Genomic DNA, 27,776 nt, shown 5'->3' on the forward strand with positions numbered 1-27,776 from the left:
TGAGGAGAAAAATTCAGCTCAAAGGTAACCTTTCTAGAAGTAGATCTGGAAAACTTGCTTTTATTGTAGAATAAACAGAATAACAAGACAACCTTGTTAAAGAAACCACTTTATTAAACTAATACAGTTATAGACTTAATGCTTAGGAATACTATAGCATTTGCAAAAATGAAAAAATTTAAATAACATACAAGAAGTTAAACTTAGAAGCAAAACAGGCAATTTTAATACTTTAACAAGTTTGAGAAAATGCAAGACCTAATTGCATAGCATCAATGTGATGAGGCAGGAGAACAACAAAAATATCCTTTCAGACTAATGCAACATCTAAAGATGTGTAAAAGCTTATAGTGTAACTTAATATATGCAAAAACCCCAATTTTCCTCCTATAATATTTTGTAAGATTCAAAACACTTCTGGTATTCTGAGCTTTGACACTTTTGTATCAAAATTACCAACTGCTGCATATAAATTCCAAAAGATCATACATTCAGAACTCCAGTAACAAATGGAAAGTTAAACGCCTACCTACCCTTTCTTTCACCTGTCAGCAATTTAACAGTAGCCTGTACCATTACATCCCTTTAACATTACATGGAATACTCCATCATGCACAGACTTCATATTGCAATGCACTGCTGATTAATGGTTTGTCTTAATGTTTTACAGTGACAATGTACAATGAATATTGATTCAGTTCCCATATGGAGTGCACAAAGGTTGAATGCTCAACAAGTAAACAATTAACTGCAAAGGTCAGAGTAACACCTTGATTGCTTATGAAGAAAGTGGGGAGAAACCCACTTATTCGTTCTTTACAGTATTGGCAGAAAGATCCAAGACAGGCACACTCTTCTGTGACAAATTTCCATTAACTTCTTGCTTCTTTATCTGACCCCTGTGCATGGGAGAAAAGAATGATTATACAGTCTTTTTCTGTAAGACTATTTTCTTTTAACTTTTTGCTCAAAAAAGCTGAGCAATATATGATAACCTGAGACTCCTGGAGCATCCACACCCAGTGTACCAGAGCTTCTCAAAAGATACAGGAATATAAAAAAGCTGATGTTATCTCTTTTAGCATCAATGCTGGAAGTCAGTATGACTGCTCTATAGGCTGGATCACTATGGAAAAAACAGTCTTTTAGGAGCCAGTGGACAATGTTATGGACCTAGCAGCAGGGCCTGGAGGAGTGGTATGGAGCCCTGGAACAAATGTGAGCACATTGGGCCTGGCACCGTCATCCTGACAATATCCGAGGCTCCACAGGCAGTTTCATGTGCCCTTGAGAGCTGTGCAAGAAGCACAGCTGTGATGAAGGAGCAAACAAAGTCTAGGAGGGAGCAGCTGCAGTTCTTGCTCTTCCCTGTGCCTGAGAAGGGATGAATGCTGTTCTTTGCCTGGTAGATCCTCAAGCAGGCTACAGGTGGCACCACAGCACGACCTGTGCTGCCTGGGGCTGCCAGCCAGACACTTGGTAGGAGCAGTGCTGAGGAACAGGCCCTTCAAGCCTCAAGCACAAGACTGGCAAGTAGCACACTGCAGCAGCCAGCAAAACCTGTAGTTGCTGTTTTGGCCACTCTGTCCCTTTTAGGTACCCCTCTGCCTATCCCAAATCTAGAATTAATTTTCATCCATTACTCTACAAATGTAGGTAAACAGCAACAGCTGGGTTATGCAGAAAGAACCAAAAGGTTCATTAGACAAAGTCCAATTTGGTAGTGTTTTAATGACATTTACAGCAACAATATTCTGAGTGAGACAAAACAAAGTTGTACTTCACTGGTTGATGTGTTAGCACATGCATATTTAAAGACTTCATACTTCTTTCCTGAATAGGAAAGAGAACATGTATTTACTCTCATTAAAATATATATTGATGAGCAGACATTTGTATTCTCTGCCATCAGGGTAGCCAAAGATGCTTCAGCATTCAAGAAATATTTGTTAAACTAAGCAACAGTGGCTCACATAGAATAAAAGTAGTAATCCATGCAATAGTACAGTTGCAGAGTTTGAAATCCAAGCATGGGTCACCACATAAATCCTCACCTTGAAGCACACCAGTAGTTGACCAGAGTTGAAAGAACAATGTAACAAACACTCAGTACTCCAGAAACTCCCAGTGAAAGTGCACCCAGGCCACACAGCACACAAAGGAGGGCTATGCCACCTGTGGCTATTAAAAAACCTAATAAAAGAAAACAAGTTTGTTATTTAAACATGTTTATACACAAATACATTTTAAAAGCTGACATTCTACCACAACCCAATTAAAACCATTTGGGAAAACAGTTGCAATCAACTAGCTAGCCACTGTAAAAGCTATGCATGGTCAAGATAACTGGTTTAGCTATATCCTAGTGGATGAGATTAGAAAGGGAAATAGGTCTTCCCCTGGATAGACTGCAGTTAATCAGATTACTATTCTTGTATTAAGGGTTTCACTGCTGCTGAGACCTGAGGACTGCATACAGAAATCCTCAACTGCTTGAAATGGAAACTCCAGTAGAAAGAGGAAAAAAGGAAAAGACATCATGCCTTAAAAGAGAATAAGTAAGTACTTGCATACAGTACCTTCCATAACTATCACACCGACACAGGCCATTATGGCTGTTGTAACAACAAAAATCAGGAAAAATGCAACAGGAATAGCAGAAACTGCAAAAAACATCAGGAGTGATAAGGCAACAAAAGGATGGTCATCTAAATACTGGCCAACACGAGAATTCATAAATGCAACAACCTGTAGACAAAAGAAAAGCATTTTCAGGTTTTATCTCTTATATAGTTTTTAAAAGTCGTGTCTGCAGCTTGAACAGAGGGCAGCTGTTACCTCTATATTTCAAAAGCATGAGGACTTCCTGCAAATTTAGACAACCACATAGCAAATATAATTCTATCAATAACCAACATGTTTCTCTTGGACTTCCCAGTTCCATTATTGCATAAATTAAGTAAAAACAAACAACACACCAGCCTCCTCTCTTCCCAAAAAACCCTCTGAAAATGAGTTAAAAAACCCCCAAATCACAGTTTAGCTGCAGAGATTTCAGTGGAATCTCAACAGCTATCATTTTGATCTAAAGAACTAGCTGTTAAGTAAAAAAAACACTGTAACAGTTTAAAATTAAGATGATTTTTCTTTTTTCCATGTCTCAGTAGTATCTGCAACCTGCTTATTTATTGAACCTAAGTACAGTGCAGGCATGTCTGTATGACAAAGGAATTTAGTTATAATGTTACTAGTAGAAAAAGAAATACTTTTTTTACTGAGTCAGTTGTACCTATAGATGGGAATTTTTCTGTAGTAGAGACATTTCCCTTCAGGAAATATTGTAGTTTTAGTTCTTAGTTTTCTTAGTTCTGAGCATTAGTAAAGGAGTATCTTTGTAAGTATATAAAATAATCCAGACCCACATTTGAGTTGCTGTGGATGGACTGCACCACCGAGCGCCACTGCTTCTGCAGCTCTTGCATCTCTTTAGACATGGTGAAATCCTCAGCCGCGATCCCGAGTCTTCTCAACAACCAATTCTCACTCAAGCCATCCAACTTTCCTTAAAATTAAAGTACAATTAGTAGCAGACTCATGCAGATATTTTGCAATGATGATTTTTTATTATTATTATTTTTTGGAAAACAAAGAATTTAGATTTTAGATGTTAATGGGATCCATAGTCTAAAACATGACTTTTCCAAGAGTAATTCAGGGAGTTTGTCCCTGAAAGCTCTTCTGAAATTCCCAAAGGCAAATACCTAGATACAAGGCGATTCCCACCTCCTTGGTTTATAACATTAACGCCGTATTTAACCGTGAGGGGGTGGAATTATCAGTGAAGAGGTCAGTTCTAACCAGCTGTACAGACAATATATTGCTACTAGTGCTGGAAACTCCTGAGACATTAATGTGCCTTTTTTTTTGTGAACAGCCTCATGTTTGTTCAGAACTTTAAAACTCTGCATATAAAGGCAAAATGCTTTCAAATGCTTTGAACGTACATATAATATATATTAATAACACATAATAACACATATGTAATGGTGACAGTTTAAAGGCAACATCAGCTCAAAAATCCTTCCCCACGAAAATCGTATCTGTTGTTGCTAGGGTGACCCCTACCAGGAGGAGAATAAAAAGACGCATTTTCCTGACGGTAAATCCAAACTGTCCCCGTGCCAGCCTCGCTGTTTGGCTCAGCCCGCAGACATGGTCCCTGCCACAGCATTTTCATAAGGCAGCGTTTGCCTTCTTGCTCCCGGCAGCAGCGCCGAGGGGACCGACCGCCCGGAGCCCCTTCCCGGAGCCGCCGCCGCTCCCGGAGCGCGCTGCCCGCCCCGCCGCGCCGCTCCCCGCACGGCCGCTGCCGTTGCCGCTGCCGTTGCCGCTGCCGTTGGCGCTGCCCTCCCGGCGAGAGCCCGGCAGCCAGAGCCCCCGGCAGCTCCCGGGCCGCCGCTCGGCCTACCCCGAGCAGAGGCACCGGGCCATAGCGCGGGTCTCGCCGTTGTGCTCCGCACCGAGCCGCGCTGCGCAGACAAGGTGCGGTGGGTGGAGGCCACGCAGAGCTGAAGGGGCCCGGCGGGCCGGGGGGCAGTGCCCGCCCGAGCCGCGCTGCGCTGCTGGCACCGGCCCTCCCGCTGCGGGCGAGCAGCGGCCGGGCTGACAAGGCCGCCCCGCAGCCCCAGCCCGGCGGAGCCGCTCCCTCCGAGCCCTCCGCCGAGCCGGGACATCCCTCTCACCTGCAGCCGCTGCCGCTCTCGCCTTCCCGCCCTCCGACTGCGCGGCGCGGCCCGGGCCTGCGGGCGCTGCGGGCGCTGCGGGCAGCGCGGCCCTCCTGCCGCTGTCTCCTCCCCGCGGGCTGGCGGTGCGCCGGGCCGGCCGGAGAGGGAAGGCCGGGCAGGGTCACCCGTGGGGTGACAGAGGAGCCTTAGCGGGGTTTTTTAGCGGGGGAGGAGCTAGGAAGGTTTTCCACAGCCTGCCCGGCGTTTTAGGTGCTCTTGTTTATTTCCCTTTTGCGCCCTTTCGTGTCACCCCTCCTGTTCTGTCTTTTCGCCTCCCGGGCTACCTCAGCCGTTCGGGACTGGGCACCTTCAGGGAGTGCCCCAGGATTTCGTGTGGCTTCAGGACACGCTACCTTGAGCATTTTCGAATTAAGCCTTAAAAAATGAGGACATCTGCGGCAGCCGTGCAGTTCCTGCCCGCGGGAAGCGCCGGGCGTGCCGGGGCAGGCTGGAGGGGCGCCCGGTGCCGCAGCGCTGGGCCCTGCCCGCCCCGCCCCGCGGCTCCCGGCGCCGGGAATCGCTCCCTTCGGTGTCCGGGACCCCACCTGAAGGGATTGCTGCCTTTGGAACGGGGTGCTACGAAGGCACTTTGTGGTGAACTGCCGTGAATCGCAGCTGCACAGCACTCCATCCGGTGTAACCACCTCCCCCCTGTCCCTGCCTGCTTCCCACGCGTTCCCGCCCGGCCTTGCTGCCTCCACGGGTGTTTGGATGGTGTCCTGGTTTGAGCCTTAAAAGGGAGTTCGCTGAAGGAAAAAAAAAAAAAAAATCAGTAACAAGAAAATTGGCTTCATCCTGGCTCAAAAGCAGGACAGGTGGCCAGGGGGCAAAGCTGTTTGGAGAGGTGCTCCACGTAAGGAGTAATTACTTTAAAAATTCAGCTGGATTTTCAGCAAGATCTCTGCACAGTGCACTGGTATTCCTGGCAGATTAGTGTATGTGAAATTACAATTTATTGCCTCTGTGTAATTTTTTTTAAAGTGAACACAGGGAAACCCTGCTAGAATTAGAGTGTGACATAATCCAGTGATCATGGCACTATAAAGTTTAGTGCCTCCACTGAGTTTAGAAGTATGTTGGAGATTTTGAATTTCTGGCTGGTTTTGAAACATGCTGTAGCTGCAGTTTTGGAAATAGCTTTGTAATCTTAGTGATTTTTTTTTTTTCCTGCTATGCATAGTTATTTCTTCTTCTAAAATGCACATATAATCTCTCTATAAACCCCATATTTTTAATGTTTCCCAAGGAGCACAAGTAGTTAATTTAACTTCAAAAGGCATGCATATATATGCATATTGAGTGGTTGTGTGCAGAATAATAGTAATTACTGTGCTGTTGCTTAATTGAGCTTGTCTTCATGCCAGTGTCAGCTCGAATAAGCAGGAAAATACTCGTGTTGCAAACTAGCGCTGAAGTATTTGTAATTACCACACACACTACCTGAGCAATTGCCAGCTCCAGCATTAGCAGCACTGGGCCTGTGCCCCAAACTGCTGGTTTAAGAGCATCTTAGGTTGTGGTAGGAACTTTCAGGTGTGACCAGGCAGGAACAATGTTCCATTTGTATTAGTAGAGGCCAAAGTTATAAGGAAAACAGTGCTGTTAAATCAGGGGTATTGGCCATTCTCATAGTTTAGAGAGAACAGGATGAAAAATAGCATCCAAAGATTGGGAAGGAGTTTTAGGTTAGAATGGAAGGCTTGCTGTGTTGGCAGAACATGTACAGTGCCTCTCTTGGGCACTAGTATGGGGAGACTGTGCTAGATTTCACATTGGACAGTAACAACTCTCATTTGTGAAGTTTGAAGGGGGAGCTTGCAGGACACAATGACAATTGTGGGAGGCAAATGCTGACAAGCAGAGTTGGAGGAATTTGGAGCACAAGCATCTCACCTGCTGTCTTCAGATCATCAGGGATTCTGAATGGTGGAAAAGTCGTGGATGTGTTTGGTATTTTTTTCCCCAGTTCTTCCTAAGAGAAGTTGGGTTTATATTGCTTTTGTTGTGGTGGAGGCTCCTGTGCTGTGTACAGTGTTTTCATACAAATGTCGTAGTATCTCAGATGTCTTAGGACTGTGTTTTAGTAGCTTTTGGAGGTAAAATGAACCTGCACAGTTGCTCATTGGTTCTGGAACTCAATCTCCGTGGCCACAGCTTGGCACAACACTGCACTGAAAGGGGCTCATTTCTCCTTGGGGAAGGGAGGGACGAGGGAATTACTGTCTCCAAGCACCAGTTATGCTGTAACTGGGGCAACGAAGCTGGGGACTGAAAGGCAGTGTCAGAGAAGTATACCAAGCTGAAACAGGCAGAGGGGCTTGTAACAAGAGCGTCTGCAGGTAGTACCTGCTCTTATCCTGCTCACTCATGCGCTCCGAGGATGTGTAAGACATGCTGGGCATCTTTCTCTCTTTTTTCCCATTCCTTTTGGTGTGTGCTTGTTTCTCATGGCAATTAATGAGTGGCTTTGTCTGCTGTGAACCACAATTGTGGGCCTAGAGTCCCTGGGACATTAGAAGAGGCAGTGGGAACAAACTGATTTTGGAAAAAGGTGAAAGAGCAGGGTAGAAAATATACTTGCTTGAAAGATGTCTAAATAGAGTTAGAAAGATTAAGGTGAAAAGTGACCTTGAAGAGGAGTGGAGAAAACGAGACTCTGTGGTTTGGAGGGGAAGAAATCTTGGTGTTGTAAACAAGGAAGACGGAGTTGGGGAAGAGATTTTTCATCTTGACACCCTGTGTAGTGCCTGAAATGAGTCTCTGATTCTTTTCTAGTGCCTGTAATGACAAGGATACTTACATTGAGGGAGAGGACCAAAAACTGCTAAGCAAACAACAAGCAAAGCAAAATTAAGCCAACACAGACCCCAGGGCTCCTCAGGGTAAGTTCTTTCTGCAGTGACTGTGGAAGATTGATTAATTTTTCAAAGCTTCTGATTAAATTTGCCATTTCTGGTGGCTGGTGGCTTGATGTTGGAAGAACTCTTATTTGAAGAAAAGTGTTCATGTTGAATATTCTGTGGACCTAAGGCTTTATAATATACCTCTTATTAATAATTCCTTTGTTCAAATATTTAACTTTTTGAAAGATTAGGTGGCATATGAATCAAGAGCTTTTGAAAATGAACAATGCTTTCATAATAACTCTCGTACCTTTAGGAGTGAACAAATCTCCTAATAAAATGCATGGTTTACTCCTTTTTAAAATACCCTGAGGCCCAATCCTAAAGTCATTAAAAAAGAACAATTCACTCTGTCTTAAATGAAATATGCCTGGCAGAGATAATGTCTTGATTTCTGTATGTCTGTGTGCAGGCACACTGGGGACTACCAAGGAGGTAAATCAGAGCAGTCCTTTCTCAAATTGTATTTCTAAATGGGCTCTATTTTGATTTTGGGCACTCTTTCATCTGCTGGAAAACTAGGTTCAGGCACTCTAATTTTCTAGTTATATATCAGAAAGCAATAACTACTTGCTAAAAATTATTAATTTATTAAAATGATGTTAAAATATTATATACTGTTCAAACGTTATTGTATTGGGTTATAACTTTCTCTTCCATGGTGATTTAATTCACTGGTGTTCAGATACCACATACCTCCTTTTTCTTACAGTGTCACTATGTGTTTGGGAATTTGTTCCTCATGAATCTCCTAAATAAATCTGATTTAGGAAACTCAGAGCAGACTAGGGGTGAGGTTTTGGCCTATACTGAGGAAAGTTGCCATTCAAAAACATCTTAAAACACTGTGAGGTTAAATAATTCTGAGAAAATACCCTTAGAGGACTTCATATGGAGTCCTGGAAGGCCACCAAATTATTGTCACCTTGAGGAGGTGAAACGTACTCCAAAAACATATTAGGTATTCTGACATTTGTATTAAAACACTTTGCAGAGCCCTTGTCAGCAATCTCTTCTTCCAGGGGCATCCTGGAAATACAGCTTCTTCTGGAACTGGGTCATTTTAGACATGAAAAAATCTAGTGTGTTTTTTTCTCCCCAGAAATGCCCTGCATTTCTGTTCTGCAGCTCACATGGCTTGGACAGTTTCACTGTCAATTTGGCAGTCTGGTAGGCTTTCATATTTTAATATCCAGTGCTTATACCATTACAAACTCCACACAACATGTAGATTTTTTAGTATAACTTAAAATATTTTTTTCTAATATTTTTTTTCAGTGATACAAAAATGTTGTTTGTTTTTTTAAGCTGATATTTCTTGGTGATTAGAAGCTTTATCAAATGACAACAAAGAACATTGCAATCTGACAACTTGTTTTGCTGAGGAACCCACTCCACAGAATGCCAGTCGTCTTAAAATTAGAAAAGTTGCAATACATAATTTTCAATTAAAACTGCAAGTCTCTGTTCCTTTTGAATGGATCTTTTTCAAGACTGTTTCATAAATGTCTTTGAAGTTATTTTTCATTTCTCTCTAGTCAGAAAGTGATTCAGTGTGTAAAATGAGTCATCCAAACCAGTTACCAGAGTTACCGCCCTCACCTACTTCTGCTTCAGATGCACCTTCAGAGTTGTATCAGGTATGTGTCCTCTCCCTTTGTGTCAGGGTATGTGTTAAATTACATGTGCTAACATGATTTTAGGCATCATATATTACCAGGTATTAGTCATAAGATGTAAAGATAGGAAAAACTATTTAAATTCCTAAGTGAAAGTACTGAGCAGATTGTCAGGTACTCTGTTAGAGCTGCTTTTATTTGGAAAAGTGTTGTTACAGCTTCCATTATGATTTGGACATTAAACAATGACAGTTTAAATCTGTTCTTTAAATTTATAGTTAATTATTTGCTGTTACATTTTGGAGTAAATATTTTGAGTTTAAGTTTCTGGGAAATGAAGCAAATAGTATAAATATTTTTCTTCCCAACAAATTGTGATTCCCACCTCTCAATACTTTATGGCAGAGCACAAAACCCCCTGAGTTGTTCCAAAGCAGGCTTGGCAGGTGCAGCACGGATCAGAATGGATAGCTTGTGCAACTGCACAGCTACAACCTCCACTGTGCAACACAAAGAAAAATTACTTAAGACAACACATAAGGGGAGGAAGAAGGGAGAGCTGGCTTTCCCCACAAGGAGTGCCTCACAGTTGCTCATTTGGCTCATTTGTGCCAGCACTTCAGTTGATCTAAGATACCTTTCTTTAGAAAGATATTGTTTGTGAAGAAATTGAAGTAGTTTTTGATGGGAAATGGGTTATTTTAGGCTTGTTTGAAAATAGGAATTTTTAAATGAAACATACTCTAAAATAATGGTTAAAAAGTTAAAAATATTAAATAAAGATGAACATTAGAATGTTTTGTTTTCATCCAAAAATCAGTCAGACTTCTGGGGATGTATTAGAGGTTTATGTAAGACATTTAAGCTGATTTAGCCAGTCCTGAAAAGCAGTAGATTTTTGCCAGGTGACTTTATTCTTCTCCAGAAACAGCTGTTCCTCTCTGACCAACCTTTTGCTCAAGGGGCTCCCATGCTTATCACGATTAGCAGGGCACCTGCTCTGCAGCCAGAAAGTTATTCTGCCTATTGGGGAAGAAAGCATATAGTGTACAAAGTGGGCCTACTTAAGAGAGGAGATGAGAATTCAGAGTTTATGCTGGCTTCAGCATTTCCTAAAGGTACGCAGTGACTTTCTGGGGAAAATCTCTGAATCTCTGAATTTTTTTTAATTCTTGTTTGAGTTTGTTCCCCAAAACTGTAATTCAGGGACCTCCCCACCTGTCTAGTATGTGTAGTGGAAGAAATTGAACTGAAAAGATTCTATAAAGTTTCAGAAGCTAATTTAAGGAATTTCAGAAGCTAATTTAAGGGATATGATTGCAGCAGTAGTGTGAATACTTTCTTTTTTTTTTCCTGTCAGTCAGAAGAAAAATGCAAGGTGGATGTAATCATCTTGCCTTAGCTGGTATTTCAGATTGCCAGTGTGTATTGTTGTTCTCACTAAGGCTCGTGATAGACTGAAAAAAAATAATCATAGCTGCATCTATGGGTTAAATGAAAAGAAGCTGTTTTATGCTTTAGTATGCTGTCCTCTCACAGGTCATGAAATGTTAAGAAGATGAGCTTAATTGCAGCTCCTAACGCAAGAGTGGTGAGGGAACCAAAGATGGGATGTCATGAATGTATTTAGAAGCATTTTAAAATATCTAAAACTGATTATAGTAATGCTGCATTGTAAAGAGGAAGAAATGAGTATGAAGTAAAAAATCATTAAAGAAGATGTTGTACATAAACAAGCTGAACATGAATTTAGACTAAGAACTTTAAGAACCCTGGTATGAAGTACATTTGTGATTCTGTGTTGTGTATGTTTTTTCTCTGAGGGTATCTTGGTAACAAATATACTTCTCGATTCCACATCCCTTATGTCTGTGAGTGATCTCATTAAAATTTAGACATCAGGACTGATGACAAGCCAGTCAAGAGATATCAAGTCACCTAAGAGAACATGGAATGAACAAGACAGCAGAAATCCATTACAAATCCTGTTTTGATGTGGGAGAGAAGAAAGATGGGAGTTGAATTGTTTGAGATTATGAACTTGCATGATTGTTCAACTGTTATAAGGACTGAGTGTTAAAGGTAGACAGGTCATTAGCAAAGGCTTGAGGAATAAGAGTTTTCTAAATTTAAGGTAATGTAAGGAGAAGTAAAGAAGCAAGATGAAGATGTGGGGGAGTAGAGCATACTAGGTAATGTACTAAGGCCTTCTCATAAAAAAGACCTTGATTGTGAAAAAAAAGTGCATGAGTACTGCTAAAGCATTGTGTAAAATAATTCTTAACCATGTGTAGAAGATCAGGATCTAGAAATAGATTGGTGGTCACATGACTCTAAGTCGACCTTATGTATTTGCTCTTTGCTCTTTAACCCTGTGTAGCTCTAAGACGACTCTTTAAATTACCGTGCTCTGTAAAACTCTTCCTTTTTTTCCTCAATTTCAGAATGTCCTCGACAGCAGCTCTTATCCTCCTTTGATGCAACAAACATCATGGACTTTGGCAGCTCCATTCAAAGAGCTGAGCTGTGCCCGAAGCCCAAGTGACTCCATCGCCAATAACTATTCCCTTGCTGCACGGAACCTGACCTTGAAGAATGTGTGCAGACCCAAGTCCTCTTCTGCAGCAGGGACATCACAGAGTGCAGCCCAGCAGAGAACAGCTTCACTCTGTATCCATATCTGAATGTGTTCATAAGTTTAGCATTGCTTGGTCTATTTGCTTATTTATTAGGCATCATCCCTGGAAAAATCACTTATCCCTAATAAATGCTAACAAGCTTCCCACCTCAGGGGCAGTGTAGACAAATATCCAATGTGTGCATAACTTTATTAGTAAGGTCAGTTTCTGATTGATTAGTTAGGTTTGTCCCTCCAAACAGTCACATGCAATTATTTGGAGGGAATTGTTTGCAAAGTAGAAAATACATTAATTACACAGTAGCTCTTATTATTTCTAGATGTACAGATTTTTTCATGTGCAGCATATTTGGTGGAACTATGCATCTTTTAGAAGTGCTTTTATATTCAAAATAGAAAGTAGCAGCACAGAAAATATGTTATGTGCAGGTAGGTAAGTAAACACTGAAGTCTTAAGCATGAGTTGCATGTTTTCCTGAAGCTATTTTATAGTCCCAGAATCAGAAAGATTATTTAACACATTATTTCAATGTCTTGCTAAATGCTTAGACAAAACGAAAGGCTTTTCTGTGACATTGTATTTTTCTGTTATTTCATTATCTGAATAATTGACTTAGCTGCATTTTTCACCAGTCTGAAATAATATCTCCTCTGAAAAATATTCCTGTATATGATTTTCTTAACTGGTGCTTAAAGATTCAAAAGAATTTGATCCTTCTAGGAAAAAGATCAAGCTTATACAAAGAAGTCAAGGAAGTCCTGATAGGTAATAAACTGTAATATTACACAGATTATACAATCAATCTAGATTGTTATACAATCAATCTAGATATCTGATTTCTTACTTCTTTTTACTTGGGTGCTATGTTAAGCATCAAGGCATGAAATGTGTCTCTCAAAAGAACCTGTGTGCATCAAGACTGAAATTCCACAGTGTGCTAAGCCACCACTGCTTCTTTTGTGGCTTGACAAATGTCAGTCTTAGACATGCTGATGAAAAGATCTTCCTTTCATGATTACTAACTTGAGAACCCAGAATTTAGTTAAAAGAGATGCAGATTGTAGAAATGAAGTCTCTCAGTTTTGCTGTGGGTGTTTAAATGCTCTGTAATGCTCCTAGAGTTGTGTCAAGTTGAGTGCTCTGCTGTACTGAATATTTCTCTTCTTGTGCTTGTGTTCTTGGTCTGCAAAACAAGGAAGTAGTCCTCTCTGGAAGTGCTGTGAAAGTAACTTTGTTGTTAAGATAACATGGTGATGAGTACCATAAAAAATTATCTTCAACTAAGGACTTGATAATGTGAAGTAAATTGAGAGAGTGACAGCCTGCTCATCCTGAGCAGTGTGGCCAAAGCCCCTAGAGGGGACAGCATATAATCACAAAGAAAAGTCTGTAGTGTAACGTTTATGCAAATAAGCCAATTGGAACTTTTGGCTCAGATTGTTCAGATTTTGATAAGATAATCACCTTAAAATAGGTGGAGTTCCTGAACAACCCAAGTCATAGTGCTAATACGTTTGGCTCTGATAAAATTGCTTATTAAGATATTGCCTGTCTGAGTGACACGGTGCAGCTGTAACGTTTACACAATTGTGTTACTTCCATTAAAGTGAGCCATGCTATGCAATTTTACTGACATTTTTAATGACTAATTGAAATACTTCATAGGTCATACTTGTCCTCAGCACAGTGTGTTTTATATATAATGCTTGTCACTTGTTAATTTGATTTAAGAAATCATTACTGCTTCTTTATTCACTAAAACTGTATTATTTTTTTTCACAAGTGCACCGACTTCGTCAGACAGTTTGGATCCACTGTATACACCTACTCGTTTGCCAGGATTACATATCATACATTATACAGACAAACAACCATTGACCCCAGAAGAACAATTTGAAGTCATGGACTTACAGGAGAAGGAGAGAAGTAAACAAGAAAGGCCACCTTCAACAAATGAGATAGAGGTATTTGTATAATTTCTTTTTAAGATAAAAGTAGCAGCAGTAATCATCTGCAATATATGTGTGTGAAGTGTTAAAAGTAGTTGAGAAAATAAAGCAGTACATGAGGATTAGAAGATGTAAATATTCAGTATAGCAGACTGCTGTTAAATATTGTCAACTTTCCCATTTGTTTCTCATTTTTGTTCTAATGGGTTTGCAAGTAGAAATATCTTCCCAAATTCTTAACCTGTGACATTGTTGGCTGTTACTTCACAGATCAGCAATTTAATATGCTGCACTCAGTTCTACTGGTATATAAGTTAACATCAAACCAGTTGGGAAGTCACAGAATCACAGAATGTCAGGGGTTTGACATGACCTCTGGAGACCATTGAGTCCAGCTCCCCTGCCAGAGCAGGACCAAATCTAGGGCAGGTCGCTCAGAAGAGTTCTAAAAATGTCAGACATTGGCCGTGCTTTAAAAAGAATCAAGAGACAGATAACCAAAATCCATTAAATTCAAACACCTTTCAGTTGTATAAAAGGCTCTAGTGATAGAAAAGCTAAAAATATTTAATAGGAATTCATTATCTGTTGGAAAATTCATACATTAGGCATAATATTTTTGCTGTTATTTTTTAGCGGTACTGTTACTACATCTATAATGGAGTGCGGGAAGACATGCTGGCACCTCAGGACAAGGAAGTGATTAATGCAATTTTAAAGCATGTTCCAGCTCACATTCTTGTTAACCCAAACCTGAAGAATTCACTTGAGAGTTTTAAAGAAGAGATTAAGGCAGACTATACTATCAGCCTCATGAAGTCCACTGGTAAGACTCAAAATCTATTAGCAATTCAGAGTATATAGACATTGCACTCTGAAGGCAAGTCTACATTCTGTTCTTAGCACCCGTGGAGAATTTGTTTGGAGTCAGTAGATATCTGAGATAATATAATCTGTAATCGTGCTACATAACATTCCAGTTTCAACAAATACCTGTTTACTGAACTCTCCATCCCATCATTTAAATATAGTAATTTCCAAGTTCAGTTGTTATGGTTGCATGGAATTGTTTTGTCCATACTTGCACAATTTCCCATTCCTAATTCAAGTCAAATCACATTCAGAATGCATAATTCTGCATCATCACATCAGATGTATAAAGAGTGAATTGATCAAATGATCGTGGACAAGGATTAATTTGTAGCAAAAGAAATTAGATAAGAAATTAGGAAGACACTGTTACTATTAAGATCATGAAGCACAGCAGCAGATTATTCATTGCTAGAGGCTTTCAAGTACATGATAGGTAAGTACCTGTCAACAGCAGTCTTAAGTATATTTGATTCTGATGTGGGGGGAGGCTGTTTTATTAGATACTTCCCAGATTAACAGTTTTTTTATTCTGCAGGAAGTGAGTAATACCCATTAACAGCCAAATTAATCTGTCTCATAACTCCAGTAAAGTCAGATGTTACACTGGGATCATGTCACAAGTTAAAATAATTTAATTTAAGACATTACAGTTACATTGTATGATAATGTTCATTATTACACTGCTCTTGTTCATCAAATAGAAGATCATCTATAAAAAAATTCAAAAGAATGTCATAATCCTTGAAATTCAGTAATGCCCATCTGAAAGTGAATGTGAAAGTGACAGTTCTGTAGAACATGCCATTTTTTAAATTTGCTTTCCAGTAGTTCTACAGTTTACTTGGATTTTCCACCTGTTAAATTATTCCTTTCAGTTTTCTTAAATACTTAATTTCTTAAGTATCTCTATGGATACACTGTGTATATAGGTTTTGACCATAAATGCATTCTCATCATGATATATCTGATTTGCTCTAGTCGATTACATCTTGTTGGATCCTGCAGAGAGAGACAGACTGTTTATTGGAAGTAACCCACGCCCGTTTCCCCAGAGAGTTGTCCGTGCACCAGTCCCATGGCACAAGTCTTACAAAGAAGTGAAAAGCTGGAATGAAAGAAACCTCTTCATAGTGAATCCACTGATGCCCACTTTACAAAAGCTCTGGTTTTCTGAGTAAGATGTCTTGTTCATAGGATCTTAATTAAATTCAGAATGTTTTTATTATATGGCTTGGTTGGAGAGGGCCTCTGCTGACTTCTTACATATGCTGTAGAGATCCTGGGGAAGTCAGTAGAGAGAAAGTGGCAAAATCTGTTCTGTTTTCTAAAGGGTTATTTTTCTGAGCCTGTAAGAATCTCAACATAAAATTATTGTTTATTTGCAGACTCTGAGTGCAAGCATGAACATGTTTGACATGTCCACGGTGAAGAACAGATAACTTTGTGCTATGAAAAAAACATCCCCTTTGTTAAAAGGTGTTATCCCTAAATTAAGATTCAATGCTCAAGTAAATTCCCATATTAATTCCTGAGATTAACAGAATTCATTCTTTAAAACTGATTCTCTTTCAGGTGTCTGTTGTTGGAAGTTGTTCTGGGGACTTTTGAAAATTGAGATATGGTTTCTTGTGTATTTAAATACGGTAGTTAGTAAACCTAAGAACTGTTTTTGCATTTAAGTAACATTTGCAACAGTTTAAGCTCTTGAATATTACAGACTGTGGTACTTACTGCTGTTAATGCGGAATAGAGGCTGTAGGTGTCATTCTGTGTGTTTTTTGATGCCTGGATATACTCATGAATCCAGGAAAAGGACAAGAAGTTTTTCTAACCATTGTAGCAAAAAATTAACACAATTTTAAATGTAACAAGTACAAAGTAAAATTTGTGAAGCCTTTTATATTTGCTAGTAGCAAAAAAAAGCAAACATTAAAAACGTGCTTGTTGGACAGCTTAGCAATGAAGTGATATGCATTCATGCAATGGCATTATTGATGTTTACAGATGCATATTAAATCTTCCTGACTGTGTTTCATGGGTTTCTTTTAAACAGAATTCCATAAAATACCTACTGTTTTGCTTCCATAGGTATAGGCATCTAAGGTTTGTTCGCACTGAGGAAATGCTTTCTGAAGGCCTGCCGCCGCTGCCCGCTGAATTTGAGCAGGTCGTTCGAAGACACTGTATGGAAGCTCACCATATTCTTCAAAACAAGTCAGTGCCAGATGTACTAACAGTAGATAAGCAGAGTGTCTTGGAGTCTGATTTATGTGAAGCTCCCTTTTTAGAACAGATCTTTGCCAAAACAAAGGGGAAAATAATGAAGAGGGACAAACATCTGGATGCTGAGCGAGCTGTTGAAACTGCAGAAGTGCCTGCACAGAGCAAGTGGGAATAAACTGGCTATGAATAAATGTAGACTGGAAAATAAAAGGTTTCTGACCATAGAGGAGTGGAATTTAAATCTATAAAAATAGTGACAGAAAACCTAACTTTTTAAATTCTAGACATTGATCAATGTAAGAAAGAGATTTATATAAGGTAATAGACCATGCTATTAGGTGACTGCATTCTGCCACAGGGGATCTCTTCCAGACTCAGTGTTCTCATTTAACGCCGATATATAAATAATGTCACTAGTATTTTCTCCATTAATACTGATTTAAACTAAAAGTAGGAGTCCATTATAACAAGAATCCTTAGTTTAAAAGCTCAGATTTCCTCCAACTCCTGGTAGGTCCTGTTTCATTTGGCATCTAGTTAGCCCTTTGAATTTTGCTCATTCTTTGGGTAACTGGGGAGCTTAGATTTCATTGCAAGGAGCAAGGTAAGACTAATAAGCTTTAAAAAACTTTGTCTCCCTATTATTTCATTATAGGTGGATCCCAACTTGTGCATCCATTTTCCTTGATCAAAAGAAGAAATGGCTTCATCTTGCTCCTAAAACTGACTATGATTCCTCCCAGCAAGTTGAAAGCTATTTTCGTTCGGTGGCAGCTCTAATGTCTTTACAACTCCGTGAGATGGTCATTAACTCCTTAGAAGATCTTCTTGCATATTTTATGATCCATAAGGTATATGCTGTGAATTATATCTACAGTTTTCAGTGTTATATAGAGATAATAATTCATATAGGCATAAAATGTAATGCTCTTTGAAAGCTAAAATCACTGATAGCTCTTCCCTCCATAAAAAAGTGGCTGGATCCTTCAAGCAGCTGTGCATACTCAGTGGAATTTTCTTTGCAATGAAAAGCTGCTCACTTGAATAATTATTCATTGTAGGGTTACAACTAGCAGTTTATGTGAGTTTTTAACTCTATCTTGAGTGGATGTGCTTTTTTGTGTTTGTTTGTTTTATTGTTTTATTTTTCCTGACCATAACCAAGCAAAACACTTAAAAAATGTTTTCCTGAAAGCACAAGAATTACTCCCTTTGAAGTCAAAAGTATGTATATTTATGCATGTAATCCTTTGCAGAGGAAATCTGTGTATGTGGTGTCTGTGTCTATATCAAATGGGTGCCCTGTATTATTTCAAATAAGGCACATAATTATAATTATACCACTGTTTTGACAACTATAAAGTTGCCTCTTTTTGGAAATGAGTTCTTTAAATTTCAGATCACCCAGGATCTACCATGATAAGACAAAATGAAACATATTTTAAAAGAGTAAATGTAACAGATTAAATACTGCATTACAGCCAGAGGATCACACTTTGTACAATATGCTGCCAAACTTAGGCTAAGCCTTGCTCCTGGGTGATGGTGGTGGTACTGGTGGTTGGGCTATTTGGGGTGCGTTGTTTTGTCTTGTGAGTTGGTTTGGTGTTGTTTTTTTTGTTTGACATTGGTTTTGTGTGGGGGGGTTTTGCTGGTGGTGGTTTGAAAAAAACCCACAACAACATTATTGCATCTACTTTGTGAGTCCAGTAATGGATTAGGATTCATTTACTGTAAAGGCAATTTGGGAGTAGGTGAGTTCTTACTAACCATACAAGGCAATTAAAAAAAGAGGATCTTGCACTTTATTCTAGATTTTATTTCTGATAGGCATTATGGATTATTAATTTTTTTAGAGCTTTTGTTCTGTGTGATAATTAGTGCTTCTGTTAAGGGAAGATCAAGGCAATTAGGCTGAAATCTTGTTTCCTAATTCCAACTTTTGTAGATGCATTTAGCAGTTGGCACATTAAAATCTTGTATATTGGGGCATCAGTGTTTTAAATAAAAATCCAGGGTCAAGATCCTATTGGTGCTGTATAGTTAAGAGATCTGGGGGGAGTTTGAGTCTTTTAAAAACTATTATAGTTGCAGATGATTTCTTTGGCATGTACAATTTTCATTCTTTTCCTTAAGGATGGAAATGATTTCACAGAACCATATCAAGAAAAGCAGTTCTTTGTACCTCAGATACTAACAATCAAACTCAGTGTGGAAGAACCTGAGATTGTCTTTAAGCCACCTTTGAATGAATGCTGGCATGTCATCAGTCATAGCTTCACAGAGATCCTGAACACTGCTGAGGAACTTCCAAAGGTACTGGATAAGTTATAGGTGTACACAAAATACACTGTGAATGAAAGCTGTCAGTGATGTAAAAAGTTATGAAAGAGGCAAAAAAGTGACAAATGGAAGATGAAACTGAGGGTTGTGTATCACAAGCTGTGTGAACTTCAGTGGTTATAGAAGACAGCATAGGAATTGTTCTTTTTCAGACTCAAGTTTTATTAAATCCCTGGTTTGTTTTTCATATAGTTTTTGCAAACAAATTGTGTGTGTAATCAAGGGTTAATTATGAATCAGAGCCTTTACACATGGTGGTGTTTTTACCAAATAAGACATTTTTTGGAAGTGGTGGATTAATAGATAAGAGAATACCTTATTTCCTCTGTTTTACATGTTATGACAGTATTTGCCATGGTTCCCTTTAGGTAGAAAGATTCCTATTTCCAGAGTTAAAAAGAGATGATCTCATTCTCAGCACAGTCAAACCAGATGAAACGTTGTTTACAGATTATGTGAACAAACTTGAAAAGATCTTTGAGAGCAACATTGTTGGTCCACAGAAGTAAGTTGTGGCTCTTAACTTTCAGATTCATAACAGTATCCATTTGACTCAAGCAAATAGTTTGAGTTGATTTGTTTCTTATTACAGAGAATTTTCACATTGCAATCTTATGTTTTTTTTTTGTGACCCTCTGTGTTTAAGGTATTTAAACGCGTACAGGAAATACAGCAATCTTTTGGACAACAGCGCACAGCAAGAAGTCACAGATTTCTTGCAAGAAGATAATTCTTTAGAAGCTTTAGCAGAGGTAATATTTAACTGACACCAGCTACATGTTCATAGAGCAGCTAATATATCATGTTTGACTTCCTAATGCATTTTCTAAAGAACTTCCTTTCAGATGACTTGTTTTACCTTTGGGAGTACCAGGGAAGCCATCTCAATTTTCATAGCCCCTTGATATGGGTTTGCTGTGTAAATGCAGAAGGAATCTTATTCATGGCCTTCTTCTATAGGTTTTGTAGGGTCCCACTAGGCTGCCCAGAGTATTTGGTAAATCTGCATCTTGCTGGTCTGTTGACTCTCTTGCCCTTAGTTAGCTCTTTCTGCTTTTCTCTCTGCATTCCTGAGTTAGCTTCTGGCTGAAGACTTTTTTAGACAACCTATGGTGTTCCTTAATGTGACATATTACTGTGCAAAGCTTTCAGCCCTGTAATCTGTGGATAGGAGCTGAGCTCTGGAAAAAAAAAAAAAAAAGTTGTTCCCTCTTCTATGTGGTATATATTCTCCTTTTTTCTCAATAGAAGTAGTTTTGTAGGTTTTTGTATCTATGGACCTTCAGGAAAAATAACAGATTTATTATTTACTATTTGCAGAAGATTGACAGCTTAACAGAAATGGAAACAGAGATTGCTTCTATGCATGCCACTGTCCCACTGGCCATGTTCTGTCTGGATGCTGTACAACTGAACAAGGAACTCTGCAATCGGATCCAAAATCTTAAAGACAGATTGATTGAATTTGCAACGGTGGAAAACAGAGAGTTAAATCAAAAGTACGTGTTGTTAGCATGCATGGTGCTTGCTGTCTGTGTGGACTGATGCTGTATGTCTGTGGATGAGGTAACTTTATTAATTTGCTGAGCAGCAAAAACCCCACCTTGGCAATTACCCCACCACCTGTTGTTGTCCATTCCCATGGCAGGGAGGTTGGAACTAGGTGATCTTTAAGGTCGCTTCCAACCCAAACCATTCTATAATTCTATGAATTAAAGCATACTTCCACAGGGAATGGAGAGAGACAATCACAATAAAAAATAATTCAACCCACTTAATAAAAAACATCTCCAGGTGGAGGTGAAGCACAATCTAGAGAGGACTCTCAGCCTCCACTTTCTGTGGGAAGGCTCTAGAAAATGAGCTTCTGCTGAACACCTAACCTTAGGAAGGCTTGAGGAAGGCTTAAATGAACCTGTCTTTTGTGTGGTTGCTCTCTGCATGTCTGCTGTCTATATGCAGTACTGAACTGGATTATGGAACAAGAAAAAAAATCACTGGGAAGAAAGTAAATAGCAGGATTTTTTCCTTTCTGTATTTTCTGTTCCCATGTACAATATAAAATAAACCTGATTGTTTAATAATTTTTCCCTTTATAACTTTGTTTCATGACATGCACTTGATTTTATTGTTGTGGGGTGATTAAGTGAGTTCTTGCTCACTGCATTCAAACATTTATTCCTGCAGCAGATTTGTCTTGAGAAGGAAATTCTAAACCTATCGGAAGGAAACTGTTAATATGCTGTTAATTGTAGTTTGAAACCAACTTAGTGATAATTCTGTTATATATCAATTCTTGTAAACAAGTTAGGGCAATATAATTGATAGTATAGAGTAAGTGCCTTTATAAATGCCTATTTACTATGTGTATTCAATCTGAATACTTAGTTTATGAAGAAAATTAATATTCTTGTTTAAAACAACAACTTCATTAGCAAGACCTGGCAGCTATCTTCACTTAGGATCCCAGTGAAATGTCTGTTTTCTTTTTGTTGTAGAGTTTGCAGTGAGTATGACTTAATTGCAATGAAAATGGGTGAGGTGCCTCAGAACACTGAAGAACTGGTGGAATATGATGCATACTTAAAGAAATCCAGTGAAGTTACTGTTTTTAAACTGAGACAGGACATTGCTGAAGCAGGGCACAGACTGAAATTCCTCATGGAATATGCTCATATTTCTGGTATGTTTTAGTTATAAAATATAAAAGCCTCTGATTGAAAATATTTATGTATAGATTTTGGGCTCTGCATGCATAAACGTTGCATATTCTAGAATGCTAATGAAAAGCTTCAAAAGAGACAGAAAGGAAATAAAAAGAATTTAGTAGAGGCAAAATGTACCAATGCAAAAAGGAATGGTTAGAGAAATGGCATACAGCACAGACAGTTCTGTTTTCTGTGTTTTAGAGAATGTCTTGGGCATTATCAGGTTAATGTCATGTAGTCTGGCCAAATGCTGTTACAATTCTAAGTTAATCAATAAAATGTCTTCAATGAAAAAGCAACTAAAAAGCTGTCTCTTGAAAGCACTAAGGCAGCTTTTGTGAAGTGTGAGAACTTGAATCTCTGCAGCTGAGTATTAGATCAGTGGAGGTCTTTTGTTTTGCTTGATGTTTTGCTGTTCAAGATTAACATAAAGACAGTTCTCCAAGATGGAAGAAAGATCCGTAGAAGCTGCTTTTAGTTTGCACATCTATTCAAAGCCAAAATCTGCTGTTCAGACGTGCTTGTGTGTTGTTTGCCGTATGTAAAAATGCAGAGCAGTCATATGAACGCACACCCAAATTAGTGGCTGGATAACCCGTAAGCAGAACGCACTCAGATCAGACACTGATATTATATATCTAGGATATCTCATCTTTATCAGAAAAACAATTCTAATAAACATTAGGACATCTGCAGAAGCCAGGACATTTTGCTGGTACAGTTTGGACAGGAGTGTTGATGTACACAGTATTTTATAGTTACATATTCTTTGTAGCTGCCTTTACAAGCATGTGTTCTGCAGTTAGTTACAATGAAGTAACCCAGCAAATAGACAAATATGAAGATGGAGATATCTGTTCGTTGTAGTTTTTATGCTCTTAACTTTTGGGAATAATTCAGCATTTATGCATTGTGGACTAAAAATTATTTAAATGTTCCTTTTACCCACCTACCTTAGGTAGGTATATTATATATATTTGGTTAGAAGTGGTCTGTCTCTGTGTAGCTAAATGGGTTCAGTGTTCTGGAATAGCTGTTCTTAATTTTATCTGCTTAGCAAATGTCTTATTCAGAGAATTTCACATTAACTTGACTTCAGGGTTTTGCTATCAATCTAAATTGTGATAGACAACTGTTCTCTTTGCAGTGAAGATAATTCAGCCAGCAGCTTAAAATATGTAGCTTCTTAGCTTATTCCTAAATGTAGTTTTATCTCTTTTGCTTACTCTTCACAACAGCCATTATATGTTAGATCATTGGTTAAAGGTATTTTCTTACAGATGTCTGTGTTGTGTTTTTTTTTCTTTTAGATGATGACATAAACCTGAATAGCACAGTTTTCTGTTGGCCTGATCAGATTAAAATAATCTTTGAAAAGGGTAGAGAGAACTTGTATGAATGGAGGAATCATGCAGAGATGGTTTTGGTTGAAAGGTATGGTGCTAAGACATAAAAAAAATCTCATATTCAGTAAAAGGGAGATAATGTCAAGGAAGTAAAACTTGGACAGGAGCTGAGAAAGTAAGGAAGAAATATGATTTACACAGAGGTTTCAGAAACATACTGTTGATGAGGGTGTGTTAGAATGTTCCTCAGCTTAAATATGCTGAAATGAGGAATGAAGGATGTTACTAGAATAATTGTTATTTTATTTTATTATGTCACTTACTACGGCATTACACATAATTTTGTTACGTTGTTTTCACTCTTTATTTCCTCCACATAGTAAAGGTAGCAAATGTAAGTGAGGTAAATCAATTGCAAGGTTTAATAATGAACCTTGAATTCTAATCCTGTGAACTGTATGGTACTGATATAACATTAACGGGTTTTGAATATTATCTGTTTTTACTTCGCACTAGTATTGAGATCAGATTTCATTTGACAGTGCATGTTATAATTAAGAAAATAATAGAAACCTGAAAAGGAATGAAACAGAACATCATGTTACCTAAGCTATCTTTATCTCAGGTGTTCTCAGTTTGAGGAAACTCTTGAAGGTTATGATAAAGAAGTAGAAAGCTACAAAAAGCTGGATATCATAAGCATAGAAGAAATGGAGAACAACGCTGAGAATTTTAAAAAGTTAAATAAGAATCTAGATGATGCACTGACAGAATTTGAGGTTGGTATTTCTTAGTCAAACATAGAGTGGGTTGCAACGTGCTGGATGAGCAGAAGTTTGGTTCCTGCCCCTGTTTTTTTTTTCAGAGTTCTGGCCATATATTGTCAAGATGGCTTTAAAATGTCCAAATTCACAAACATGTGACAAATATCTTTCCCTGGTATGCTGAGTTGTTCCTACTGCTGAGTTGAAGAGCATGTTTTTTGGGGAAAAGGTTTAGGGACTTTTTAAAGCTGAAATACTGATTTTCAGTGTTTCCAAGCAGTCAGTAGTAGCAGGATCCAGGGAAAACAGAATTCTTCTGGAAGAGTTGGCAGGACCAGAATGTTAGGAAGTTGATGTTTTCCATGAACAGTGGTTTTTGCTGCTGGAGCTGTGTTTTCAGTCTCTCTGTTTGTTCTCTAATTAAAACCAAATGTTTTTCAACTGTTTGCATCATTTCCAGAAGTTGCCTATAGACATTAAACGTGTTTAGAAGGAAACTGAAGATGAAGATTCCTCAATTCTATTCAGGGCTCTCCATCCAGTGTACTGTGTTGAATAGTTTGTCTTAGCTGTGCCTCTGCTGTCAAATGAGAATGGTTACCTTTGAGAGATCTCACAGGCCTTTTGAGACTTAATTAATCTTCTAAATCCCAGTGAGACAATGAGATTTCTGCATACATGGAACCTTAAAGATCAGCATTTCAGTTAAGTCCCACTAAAAAGAGAAAATGGAACAAATTAAATTAGGATTTAGATAAATTGTTAGTTCTACATATCAACACACTTGATCAGGGTAAAGGCATGTAGTATATTTAATTAGTGTGAGTTAACAGCACTGATGCATTGTTATAGGTAGATCAGAATAAGTAATTAAGTTTCTTAATACATTATCACAATGTGTCTACACACAGTTTAAGTGACCTGACAATTGTCTTGGTGAATACATTAAGTTAAAAATTATCTTGGAATGTGGATCTTTAAGTTTCTCTGCCTTCATCTCACATTGAGTGACAATAAAATTTTATGAAAGGTCTGCTGACATTATGGAAGCACAGACTTGGGACTCAATCTGAATTCAGTGTCTACATTTCAGCATTTCTCTGTGCTTCACCTCCCTACCTGTAAAATTAAGAAGACAAAACTTTTTGTTTAGTCCAAGTCTTTGTACATTGATTTATACTATAAGGTCTTTTGGACAAGGACAATATCCTACCATGAATATGCACAGCAATCAATATCTGTTTTGGTTGGAGCTCCTGGATGTTTACATAACAGGAAAAAAATAATTGCAAGTAAAAAAAAAATCCTGTAAGCCTATGTGACTGAGGAGCTTACATCCAGGTTTCAGAGTGGGTTGGTAACTTGTGAGCCTTGGTTTTGCTGAATGTCATGGTGCATTGTGTATTTCTAAAACAGATGTTTTTTAAATTGAGTTAGTGAAAGATATCAACAAAAAATTAGGGGAATTTTCAAGAACACAGTTACCGTATTTACCTGAAATCCACAGGCCTGAATCTGCATATCTGACTGACTTTGACATGTACAAACATTGTATTCAATATTACTTGCTATAACGTTTTAACAACAGTAGGAATTTTTGATGGAAAAGAGATTTTTTTTTTTTTTTTTCTCAAAGGGCATTAATAAAGAAGAAGAGTTACTTGGGCGGGAAAAGAGTGACTTTCCTCTACTGCAAAGTATAATTGTAAAGAAACAACCTTTTGAACAGCTTTGGGTAACAGCATATGATTTCCATACCAGATCTGAGGAATGGATGAATGGTGAGGCTTTGGTGTTCATTTGATTAAATGTGTCATTTTTTTGGTCAGTTGAGTAGAAGCTGAAAGGTTTGATTAGTTGTGAGAAAAGAATTCCGAATAAATAAAGCAGTAGGAAATAGAGATGTAGACTTGGATTTTACATGAAGATAATTTTTTGTAACACAACTGATTTGCTGAAGGAGAATGGTTGTTAATAAACCACCTGGGTCATCTTGTGCTGATGGGCCTGCTGTGCTTTTTTATACTGTTGTATTCAGAAACCCTTCAGAACCTGGATGCTGATGAAATTACTGAGGAAGTTGACAATATGTGGAGGACTATGTACAAGCTCAGTAAGACTTTTTCAGATTTGCCTGGACCTAAACGCTTAGCAGAGTCGACCAAATGTAAGATTGATGAATTTAAACAGCATCTTCCTGTCATGACAATTGTCTGCAATCGTGGAATGAAGGCGAGACATTGGGAGCAGGTATTTTAAACTCTGCTTGAACTGTTGGAGTATTCTGGCACAGAAGCTGACAATTCAATATACTTCTTGATATATTCCATATTGGAATAGTAATAACCTTTTATCCTGTCACATGGTAGATCTAGTTTTGAAATTTGTAATGATACAGGCAGGAGCTTCTTTAAATTAATAAATTATGGCAAAAAACCAAATCAGGGGGTTGCATTAATACTTGTTTAGCATTTATTTCTTGCTGTTTGAGAAATCTATTACAAACATGCACCTCATTAATAGATTTTATTTCTTATTTTATTTTCAGATTAGTGAAATTGTGGGATGTGAGATCAGTCCTGATGAAACTACTACTTTGGCAAGCATGTTGGAATTTGAACTCTTAAAATATGTTGAGCAGTAAGAAGCTTACTATTTTTTTTTTTAGACAACTACCACATGTCATATGTTAGATACCAGATACTAGTCTGTTTCGTTTTTTTCTGTGCTATTACACCCAGGTGTATTTTTTCAGCTATGGATGGAACTGTCAGTTGTTCTTGTAGCACAAAGGCACCAAAGCCAGAGTGATATTCCTAAACCACTTCATTTGCACTTTCATAATTTTCTGCCTGTGTTTATCTCCAAACTAATACTAGTATCTTGAACATGGTAAGCCTTAAGTTGCAAAAATATTCCCTGAAATAAGAGTCTATGATATTATTAACATATCCATATGAAAGGCAGTCTGATATGCAACCCTACCTGCAACTGTTTTGTTTTTTTTTTTAGTCTTCAACTATGTTGCAAAATCGTTTCAAAGATGTGTTTAATTTCACTTTAGGCTGGAACCTGTTGGAGCATCTGCAAGTAAGGAGTATTCCTTAGAGAAAGCAATAGAGAAAATGAAATCAGAGTGGGTCAATGTGCAGTTTGGTCTGACACAATACAGGGATACTGTGAGTAAACACCAAATCAATATTGTTGAAAATAATTACTTTTATTCTGGATATCAGTTGAGAAATAATAGGGGGAAGTTGCAGCTGATTCACTGTGGCATGACTGAAAGTCATATCAGACCCCAAATATCTCCATTACTATCCTTATATTTGGACATTAGTATCTGCATAACTTGTGATCTCAGCGTACTAATCCTAACAAACCTGTGAGCCTGACAGCTTTTGCAGTGTTGCAGGGAAAGCTGGACAGCAGTGCAATTTGAACTTGCCCAGAAGAAACAAGAAATCACACGCGGTCTAAAAGAATGAGTGGGAAGTCACTAGCATCCCTGACTAGCTTCCCATTCACAAATAAGTCTATCTTATGACCTTTAAACCAGCTTTTTAATGAAGGCACCATTTGCTGTCTTCAAACATGTTGCAGGCTTTCTCAGTGCTTTGCTGCT

At 38.4% G+C, this 27,776-nt stretch overlaps 2 protein-coding genes across 5 annotated transcripts in view; one reads left to right on the top strand and one right to left on the bottom strand.

The window, feature by feature from the left end:
• Positions 1–93: 93 nt before the first annotated feature.
• Positions 94–4,880, bottom strand: LDAF1 (lipid droplet assembly factor 1). Of its 4 annotated transcripts, none has more exons than XM_051632600.1 (5): positions 4,743–4,880; positions 3,423–3,557; positions 2,580–2,748; positions 2,055–2,193; positions 94–899 (listed from the first exon to the last, which is right to left on the bottom strand). In XM_051632600.1, exons 2-5 carry the CDS (start codon positions 3,492–3,494, stop codon positions 806–808), a joined length of 474 nt encoding a protein of 157 aa, XP_051488560.1. In that variant the 5' UTR covers positions 3,495–3,557; positions 4,743–4,880; the 3' UTR covers positions 94–805. The 4 variants fall into 4 exon arrangements, with proteins under 4 accessions (XP_051488560.1, XP_051488561.1, XP_051488558.1 ...); XM_051632601.1 differs by having other exon boundaries at positions 3,423–3,562; positions 4,743–4,867; XM_051632598.1 differs by lacking the exon at positions 4,743–4,880 and adding an exon at positions 4,126–4,284 and having other exon boundaries at positions 3,423–3,562.
• Positions 4,881–7,635: 2,755 nt separating this feature from the next.
• DNAH3 (dynein axonemal heavy chain 3) overlaps positions 7,636–27,776 on the top strand; it is a 55,323-nt gene continuing 35,182 nt past the window's right edge. The window contains exons 1-20 of the mRNA XM_051632700.1: positions 7,636–7,666; positions 9,226–9,327; positions 11,751–11,976; positions 12,641–12,710; positions 13,729–13,909; positions 14,531–14,720; positions 15,746–15,941; positions 16,856–16,981; positions 17,646–17,841; positions 19,127–19,306; positions 19,702–19,838; positions 19,980–20,085; positions 20,654–20,832; positions 21,832–22,016; positions 23,352–23,475; positions 24,013–24,166; positions 25,788–25,932; positions 26,190–26,401; positions 26,700–26,791; positions 27,216–27,330. Of these exons, the coding sequence (XP_051488660.1) occupies positions 9,250–9,327; positions 11,751–11,976; positions 12,641–12,710; positions 13,729–13,909; positions 14,531–14,720; positions 15,746–15,941; positions 16,856–16,981; positions 17,646–17,841; positions 19,127–19,306; positions 19,702–19,838; positions 19,980–20,085; positions 20,654–20,832; positions 21,832–22,016; positions 23,352–23,475; positions 24,013–24,166; positions 25,788–25,932; positions 26,190–26,401; positions 26,700–26,791; positions 27,216–27,330 (2,892 nt within the window). The 5' untranslated portion in view covers positions 7,636–7,666; positions 9,226–9,249. The remainder of the gene's footprint in view (positions 7,667–9,225; positions 9,328–11,750; positions 11,977–12,640; positions 12,711–13,728; positions 13,910–14,530; positions 14,721–15,745; positions 15,942–16,855; positions 16,982–17,645; positions 17,842–19,126; positions 19,307–19,701; positions 19,839–19,979; positions 20,086–20,653; positions 20,833–21,831; positions 22,017–23,351; positions 23,476–24,012; positions 24,167–25,787; positions 25,933–26,189; positions 26,402–26,699; positions 26,792–27,215; positions 27,331–27,776) is intronic.

This window comes from Apus apus, chromosome 14 (assembly GCF_020740795.1).
Source record: "Apus apus isolate bApuApu2 chromosome 14, bApuApu2.pri.cur, whole genome shotgun sequence".
Lineage (NCBI taxonomy): Eukaryota > Metazoa > Chordata > Aves > Apodiformes > Apodidae > Apus > Apus apus.

Bases quoted from the DNA above. Each gene is read 5' to 3' on its own strand.
- LDAF1 (XM_051632598.1), bottom strand. From the start codon at position 4,237: ATGAAAATGCTGTGGCAGGGACCATGTCTGCGGGCTGAGCCAAACAGC. The intron at 2,749-3,422 runs GTGGGTCTGGAT...TTTTGTCTACAG, and splicing joins CCATCCACAGCAACTCAAAT to GTTGTTGCATTTATGAATTC. The intron at 2,194-2,579 runs GTACTGTATGCA...TTCTTTTATTAG, and splicing joins CGGTGTGATAGTTATGGAAG to GTTTTTTAATAGCCACAGGT.